General features: G+C 35.8%; 1 protein-coding gene across 2 annotated transcripts; it reads right to left on the bottom strand.

Moving 5' to 3' along the window:
• Window positions 1-1,222: 1,222 nt before the first annotated feature.
• LOC149147789 (low affinity inorganic phosphate transporter 1-like) lies at window positions 1,223-4,801 on the bottom strand. Of its 2 annotated transcripts, none has more exons than XM_089438739.1 (2): window positions 4,643-4,801; window positions 1,223-3,184 (listed from the first exon to the last, which is right to left on the bottom strand). In XM_089438739.1, exon 2 carries the CDS (start codon window positions 3,084-3,086, stop codon window positions 1,449-1,451), a length of 1,638 nt encoding a protein of 545 aa, XP_089294865.1. In that variant the 5' UTR covers window positions 3,087-3,184; window positions 4,643-4,801; the 3' UTR covers window positions 1,223-1,448. The 2 variants fall into 2 exon arrangements, with proteins under 2 accessions (XP_089294865.1, XP_089294866.1); XM_089438740.1 differs by having other exon boundaries at window positions 1,223-3,132; window positions 4,643-4,799.
• Between the last annotated feature and the right edge of the window lie 4,475 nt (window positions 4,802-9,276).

The raw sequence follows: 9,276 nt of genomic DNA, 5'->3' as shown, positions 1-9,276 counted from the left end.
TTTGATTTTGGATACTTATGTTTATTGAAGATTTACATGTATCTCAATTATTTATGTTTATTTAGGATTACTGAAGATTTATGTGTGTCTTTTGGAAAGTATCCTTATTTCTAATAGACAAATGTCTAGTTAATAGCTAAATATGGTGAAAATTGAAGAGCATTTTGGTTCCAATAAAACGACCTTGTTATCATATAAAATAAAAAGCAACAATACATTGACATTCTTGAATCACAAAAGAAAATTTTGTCCATGTTTTATTAAATTTTCTTGAAAATAACGTCCAACTTGCAACTTTTCTAAAAATGAACTAAACATATCATTTAAATTCTTCTCATTTATATGTATTTAAAATTTTCCTGGTATATGTTTTGAAAATGATTCTTTAGATTATTAAGTTAATATATATATATATAAACCAATCAACATTGAATAAAATGCCACTAACTTAAAGGAGATGAAAAATAATCATGAAAATGAAGGTAACCCTCTTATTTTATTTTAGATAAGTATTGATAAGTATTTTTAGCATTTAAAATCACAAACAAATATAATGGAATATGGTTACGGCAATGATTATGTCATATCACTAATGGTGATGAGAACTTGAAAACTAACCATAAGACATCTTATTATTGCTATCAACGGGAACTTGAAAACTAACCTTACCACATCTTTCTATTATTATTGCTATCAAAGACAAAATAATAGATAGATAATTGACTTAGTTTTCAAATTGGTTTAAAAAAAATTTAACAATTAAATAAATATTCTTAAAAAAGGGTTAAATATCACTGATCTTCCTAAACTATAGAGATTTAATAATATAAAATAAACCATAAAAATACAGATTTAATGATAGCAAATACAATACTTGGTAACCCTGAATAGGAATCTGCTGAACTTTGTCATGAACAATGAACGTTTGAGAACCAAACAAACTGTAAAGATCAAATCGATAAAGAGCGAATACATTACTGGGGAAGAATCGGTAGAAATATGATGACCTTTATGGATATAAAGTTGATAAAACCAAACATAAAGTAAAATTGTGAAGAGCAAACATGAAGTTTCCGTGCAATCAGAGTTGGGAATATTCCAAGGCTAATAAACCCTATCACTATGTAAAAACAACAGAATGTTTTGATTGATGGAGTTCATCAAATACACAAGCTTCATGAGAATTAAAGATGGAGATGTCATATTATGTAGAAGATTGAAATTCCAAGCAACAAACCTGAAATAATCCGATCAGCTTAATATTTCAATTTTTGTGCTTTACAAACGGAAAGCCATGAAACACTCAGAATTTAACTTCACAAATTGAACTCCTAAAATATTGTTCATGAAAAGGAGTGGGATGGGAAATTCGGACTGTTATGTACACCACCATCTTATTAATTGTTATCAGTTTATTGTATACAATAGTAAAATAATTTCAAACAACTTTATTCTATGAAACTTAGGTTTTCCAGCTGTTCAATCGGTGCGGTTCTGCGTCCGGAATGGGTGTGTTTGACGGTGACCTCAATTCCTTCGTTTTCCTCGTCTTCGTTCTCCCGGGAGAGCTCTTCCAAGGATTTTCCCTTTGTTTCAGGGATCAGGAACGTGCAAAGCAAACCTATAGCATTTGTTACTCCTAAGCATAGCAGAGAATGCTTCATGCCAATACCCGTGTGGTACCCTGGGTCGACATGTTTTCTATTAGTGCTCTGAGCTGCGTAGGCAAAGCCTAAGTATCCTATTATGGCTCCTGCTTTTCCTGATGCTGCCGATATGCCGTGACATGTTGAACGAATCCTTGCAGGGAAGATTTCCGCTGGCACGATGAATGTGGTGGCGTTTGGACCGAAGTTTGAAAAGAAGAACGTGAAGGAAAAAAGTACCAGAAAGCCCGCCTGATGGCCGCCTTCTACCCAGTGGTGGTACGGAATAGCAAGCGTGAACATAAAGAGCGTCATGAAAAAAAATCCAATGAGCTGAATTGATTTTCTTCCAATGTGGTCGACGAAGACGACTGTGAACCAGTACCCTGGGACTGTCGAGCACAGTGTAATAATCGTCTGCGCTCTTGCTATTCGATAAACTTCTTCTATTGCGTTCATTTTTTGAGGGCGGGGAAGCCAGTGAACAGCAGTGAAGATGTCCTTCTGGAAAAGATTTTGGCTGTAGAAGGCGATGTCGAAGAAAAACCAAGTGCTTGTGGTGCCCAGGAGATGCCAGCCGTGTCGCCTTGCGAACTCTTTGGAAAATAAACCGAACCTCGGCTCATTAATCCGTCTAAAGCCTTGAACATTCCTTGGGTTTACTTTGATTTCCATATGAAGAACCTCGGACATGTCGGACGCGGCTCTTTTCTCGTCTTTTTCTATGAGCGCGGTGTAGCGAGCTGTTTCGGGCATTCTCATTCGCCAATAGTATGTCAACGCAGCGGGAATGGCCCCCAACATAAGAATGATCCGCCATACATAATCGGCTTCACGGGTGGTACTACCTCCAGGATTGTCCTTGTATCCACGTGTGAATGCTCCTGAGACGAGAATGGCCACGGCACCGCCAGCGAGCATCCCGATGCCTTGCATTGCAAACACCGCTGCGATGAACGCCCCTCGGGTTTTCTTGTTGGCATACTCGCACATAATGGTGGCGGATAAAGGATAATCTCCCCCGATGCCGAAGCCGAGCCAGAATCTGCAAAAACAGAGCGTGGTCATTACGGATTTGGCTGTCCTGCCGAAAGAGAGACCCGATGCTATGGAGGCAACGACCATGAGCATAAGCGTTATTCCATAGGCTTTCTTTCGTCCCAGTTTATCGCCCATCCAACCAAAGAAAAGTTGCCCAGCAAGTGTTCCGCACAAGGCCACTGCGTAAACCGCAGCCGACACATTCGCAGGTAGCTTACCGGGGCCCTTCTGATCGAAGTAATAAATCCTTCCAAGGAGCCTAGTGACGGTGGAGATGCAGAACAGGTCATAGGCATCCGTGAAGAAGCCCATCCCTGCAATAACGATGGCAGTAAAGTGGTATAACTGCAATCTTGCCTGGTCCAGAGCACTTAATACTTCCAATTCATATTTCGGCATGATGCCAATCTTGATTCCAAGCTTTCTTCAGAAGATCTTTTGCCTACTGCACAGCACAGAGCGCAATCATAAAACTCGGCGTCTTTGTGGACGCTTTCCTGGAAAGTAGGACGCAAAACAAGCGAAATTAAACATGGAAGCCTCGACGCGAGGAGGACATTACAAAGAAATCAAGAAACTAAACGATTGAGAAACAAAGCTATTTTCGGACAAATTTCGTGGTGGATGAATTAGATAATATTTCACGGCGAAATCTCCAGAAGGAATAAATTTAACAGCGAAATTAGCCTTAAGAATCAAAAAATAATTTGAGAAAAATTTTGAACCGAATCAAAGAATTCGCGAAACGATGCCAAAATGAAAGAAGACTGTTTTTTGACAGGGACAACTTTGAAACCGAAGACGGCAATTTCTGAACCCTATCAATTTACAGTGAACAGCATCTGAGCTCCAACCAAATTCAAGGAATTCAGGAACTGCGTAGCAAGAAACTTCAAATTCATACTGCGAAATTCTTCAAAGCAGCAAACTAAATCCTAGAAATTGCAAGCCAGTGACAGATGGGGAAAGGGTCAACTCAAAAGCCATGACCACAAACTCTTCTAAAAGTAAGCCGAGCTGAAAACCAATGGAAAAACTCGGCGAAAGCGAAACATGAAAAATCTAAGCCCGTTAACTGCAATATCCAGAATATTTCCTAAAGCTTCAGCGATATTTAACAACTTAAAGCGTCTCGTCAATTTCATTTCAAAGACTGAAGTTCGAGTGTGATTTTGATACAAATTCAAACAGAAAACATCTCCATTCTTCGAATTGCAGTTAAATTTGACCGTGGATTGGACGGCAAACCTAAGTTCACAGATCGGATCAATGATTTATGGCTATTTTTCGATTATCTGAGCCAAAGATGGCCCGAAACATGCAAAAGGGGGCGAATTAACAACTCGATTCGACGACAGTGAAAACGCATGATCTTCCTACCATATTTCTGAACCGTGTCAAATTACAGTCAACAGCATCTAGCTTCAACGAAAAACAAGCAATTCAAGAACTGCCCAGCAAGAACCTTCAAATTCATACTGCGGAACTCTTCAAAGCAGGAAACTAAATCCTAGAAATTACAAGGCAGTGACAAAGGGGGAAACGGTAAAGTCAAAAGCCATGGCCACAAAGTCATCTAAAAGTAAGCCGAGCTGAAAACTAGTGAGAAAAATCGGCAACAGAAAAACACGAAAGATCAAAGCCCGTTAACTGCAATATCCACAAGCTTTCCGAAAGCTTTAGCGATATTTAACAACTTAAAGCGTCTCGTCATTTTCACCTCAAATACTGAAATTCGAGTGTGATTTTGATAAAAATTGAACAGAAAACATCTCCGTTCTTCAAGTTCCAGTTAAATTTAACCGTGGATTGGACACCAGGCCTAAATTCAGAGATAGAACCCATAATTAATGGCTATTCTTCGATTCTGAGAGACAAAGATGGCCCGAAACATGAAAACAGGGGCGACATAACGAAATCGAATCGAAGACAGTAAAAGCGCATGAGATCCCTACCTTATTCAGTTCTTATTAATGGAACTGAGAGTTGAGCATGAACATATCTCTGTACAGTTCCCGTCTTTACCACAACAAGTTTGTGCTTCAACGAAACCCTTCTGACATATATTTTCAAACATATATACTTTGAAACTCTGTTGAGTATGCGCTTGAGTTTATATCAGGTTTAGGGACATATATATTTTGAAATTCCGTTGAGTTTAGATCAGGTTTAGGGTTAGTTTTAATGTTAGGATGAATTAATCCTTTAACCGCGATGGAAAACTTAACTACTGTATAACAAGAGGATGTTGTCATCCTCACTCCTGGATACCATAAGCTTTACACATAGTAATTCTTATTTTTTATTATTAATTTTTTTTAAACTAATGATTTAATTTTTTTGTTAATTAAATTTATAAATAAAAAAATTTCCAAAAATTTATATTCCTCTGACAATTTTCCATTCCTTTCAAAATAATCAACTTTAATAATATATAAGTCAATTAATCCTATACCTCATAAATTCTATCTCATATAGAATATAAATTAAATTTATAAATGAACAAAATCAGATTCCTCTCAGATTTTTCTCATCACTTTCAAAGGTCGTTGCCCCCGTGACTCAGCCGCATACCCTAAGCATATACGTTTAGCCCATTCACATGAGAGCCGTTCCCACTCAATGCTGAATCCCATGACTCAAACGTCAAGTCAACATATGTTTTTGTCCGTGTTCGTTACTCCCAATATTATCGTTCAAAAGTCAACATACATGTTTGTCCATTATCGCCCATGCTAGGAAATTTTCCAGCCATTTATTTTAATAATTATATTACTTTTAATAAAGATGATAGCAATATAGATCATAAGAAGGCGGCATAGCTAATGTTTAATTAAGAAAATGTTAAAGTTGTAATAATACACACAATCATATTATTAATGTTAGGCGATATTTGAAGAGAGTAATTTTTATTTGATTTCAGGTAAAATTGACTAATATAATTTGATCATTATTTATATAACTAGATTTCAATATATTGTAAAAAATATAAAATTTTATATTTGCATTAATTACCTTATAACTTTTCAAAATGAATAAAGTATTTAACAAAATATATTAAAAATATCATTTAAACAATATAAAATAATAATTTAACTAACTATTATTTCATTAATTTTGAAAATTTTTTGTTAAAATCTAGATTAAAATTTATGTAATCTAAGTGATGTAAAATAATAATTTAGCTAATAATTACATTTTCTAATTTCCTCCATATTTCTCAAAGTGGAATGTTTCATTCACTAAGATAATTTAACAAAATTCTTCAAAATATAATTTAAATCATACTTCTATATATTTCAAACTTGAACATGGCATTCAATAAGAGAATTTGGGGAAATTTTAAATAATGTATAATAGTAATTTTGTTTACCATTACATAGCACTATTGCGTGACAATTAGGGATATTTAAAAGATTATGATTTCTAGTATTTAATAATCAAGATGCTCATGATGAACAAAGTTAACTTTTGAATAAGAACATTTCATTTTATGACAAGTTGGTGGGAATTCTATCGATGGATTTTGAGTCTAGTCCACAAGTATGTTGACTAAAATTGTCATTGTTTTAATAAGTGATAACGTTGAGGTTGGTCTATTATCTCAACCATTTAACAATATAAATTTTCACATGAAAAATATAAATGAGTGTCATTAAATTTTCACTTGAAAATATAAATGAGTGTAATTAAAAGTGAGATTTTGGAATCAAAATTAAAGTAATTAAAAGATTTTGGAAGCTTTGTTCCCATTTGCCAAAATTGGTCATATTTACTTATAGTTGAAAACCTCTATTTTATAATGGAAATAATTTACCATTTAAAGAAATTTGTATTGCTAGGTTGAAAAACTTTTGAAAGTATTTGTAACATTACTAAATTTAGTGTGTTTTGAGCTTAAATTTAGTTGGTCAAATTATGAAGTGTTGTTACCCTCTGCCAAAATAATGTTGGAAATAATAATCCCAACCACTCCAAAAACAACCTGACAGCAGCCTCAGACGTATTTTTGCAGGTTGTGTCTCTGCTTGAAGATATAAGGACTGAAGCCAAACACGAACAATTCAGAAACTCAACAAAGGCATTTAAAAAAGTTATATACTTTGGTAAAATATATGGGCAAGTATTCATTCAGCAACCTTTGCCCACACTCCAGAAACACCTGCCCGATTCTGAACACACTCAACAACGACATCACATTAATTATTTTGATCTGTCATGAATTAAATGTAAAATTGAATGTTGAGTTAAATATGAATGTAAAATTCATTTTGATAGTAGAGGAGAGAGGTTAGAGAGTAAGCGGTAAAAAAAGAGCGCAAGTCTCTGTGGAGAAACTGGTGGAGCAATTTTTAGTGGGCGCATGAAAACAATAGTTACTTTGTTTTACCGTGTGTTATTCCTCGTAAGTTTAAATCACTATAACTTTTATTTCACTTGATGAATGAGCCGCAGTCTCATGTAAATGTATTTCATGTTTTAGAATTCAATACGAAGTTTTTATTGTGTTTCTCCAAAACCTACTTCCTCATTTTGCTGGGCGGTGCAGGAAATAGAAGTCTAGGAAATAGCCTCTCGCTGCGCGAAGGTAGCTCCACAAAATCAACGTCCCAGTGTGCGAACTTAGTGCCAAATTCATAACTCTTTGCCTCTCCCCTCCTCGAAAATAAAAATTAATTTTCATAAATAGTTTCTAACATGGTATCAGAGCGGTTAAACTCTGTTAGTGTAAAAACAAGGGTTTTTACTAAAAGTGAATATTGTTTTCAGGGTGGATTGCTTTTTAACATATTTACCACCAGGTAGAAAGTTTTTTTTACCCTCAGAAATGGCAACATCAAACACAAGTTTGATTAATCCTCAAATACCTAAGTTTAATGGCAAAAATTATGATTATTGGGCTATTACAATGAAGGCCCTGTTTTCTTCTCAAGATATTTTGGATTTGGTGGAGAATGGTTTTCAAGAACCAGCAGACGCAGCAGCATACAATGCCTTATCTCAACAAGAAAGAGATGTGTACAATGCCTTATCTCAACAAGAAAGAGATGTGTTAATGGACAACAGGAAGAAGGATACAAAAGCCCTATTTTATATCTTCCAAGCAGTTCATGAAAGTATTTTCCCAAGGGTTGCAGCAACAACGAAGTCCAAGCAAGCATGGGACACCTTCCAAGCAGTTCATGAAAGTATTTTCCAAAGGGTTGCAGCAACAACGAAGTCCAAGCAAGCATGGGACACCCTCCAGACAGCCTACCAAGGCATGGCAAAAGTCAAGAAAACAAAGCTGCAAATGTTGAGGAGAGATTTTGAAACACTTTTTATGAAGGAGTTTGATAATACAAACTCATTTTTTACACATGTAAGTGGGTTGGTTACTCAAATTAGGTCTCATGGTGAGACACTTGAGGAAAGAAGAATAGTTGAGAAAGTTTTGAGAAGTTTTCCAGCAAGGTTTGAGGCCATTGTTGTGGCCATAGAAGAGACAAAGGATCTCTCACAGTTCTCAGTGGATGAGCTTAATGCATCACTGATTTCTCATGAACATAAACTGAATAGAGCAACAAGCTCCTCATTGGAGCATGCCTTCAAGACACAAGTATCATTTGGTCAAGGTCAAGGCAGAGGAAGATCATATGCTAGAGGAAGAGGAAGAAGCCCATACAGAGTTGGAAGAAGCAGCCCTTCAAGTTCAAGTGGAAGAGGCAACAATCAAAATCCAAGTCAAGGCCCAAGACTAAATCAAGCACAAGGTCAGAGGTATGATAAATCTCAAGTTCAATGTCATTACTGTAAGAAGTATGGTCATTATGCAAATGAATGTAGAAAGAAGCAATATGATATTAGTAACAAACCAAGTATAAATTTCACAAGAGAAAATCAAAACCATGATAGCATACTTTTAGCTTGTAATGTAGCACAAGAAAAACTATATGGTATCTAGATTCAGGGTGTAGAAACCACATGTCAAGAAACATAGAAATGTTTTCTGATCTAGATGAAAGTGTGAAATATGAAGTGACATTAGGGATTGATAGCAAAGTCTTTGTCATGGGAAAAGGTAGAGTTAATATCCTAACAAAGGAAGGGGAGAAGAAATACATCTCTGATGTTTACTTTATCCCCGCTCTGAAACATAATCTCATGAGCATTGGACAACTCATGCAGAAAGGCTACAATGCCTTCTTCAAAAATGATATGTGCACAATTTTGGATAGGCCTCCAAGCAAACAACTAATTGCAAAGGTGCAGATGACAGAAAATAGAATGTTTCCACTAAAAATAAGATCAGATTTGAAAGAAGGTGAACACGCACAACTATCAATGAACTCATGAGAGGATGGAAGAGAAGAGGCAAATGTCAAAAAAGTAAACTTTTAAGCAGACGTAAAAGATGAAAACTAGTTATGGCACTTGAGATTTGGACATCTCAACTTTGGAGGTTTGAATTTGTTGCATAGGAAAGGCATGGTGAAGGGTTTACCACTCATAGAAAAACCAGACAGCATATGTGAAGGATGTATCTTGGGCAAGCAACATAGATAGATATTTCCAGCAGGAAAGTCAGTGAAGGCAAAGGCACCTTTGG

Source organism: Pinus tabuliformis, chromosome 9 (assembly GCF_031772625.1).
Source record: "Pinus tabuliformis cultivar Carrire ecotype Pingquan chromosome 9, CPIR1, whole genome shotgun sequence".
In the NCBI taxonomy this organism is placed as follows: Eukaryota; Viridiplantae; Streptophyta; class Pinopsida; order Pinales; family Pinaceae; genus Pinus; species Pinus tabuliformis.
The sequence above is the reverse complement of the archived record's forward strand: the minus strand, read 5'-3'. Positions and strand labels throughout refer to the sequence as shown.

Excerpts from the sequence above, each read along its gene's own strand:
- LOC149147789 (XM_089438739.1), bottom strand. The coding sequence starts at position 3,086 with ATGCCGAAATATGAATTGGAAGTATTAAGTGCTCTGGACCAGGCAAGA.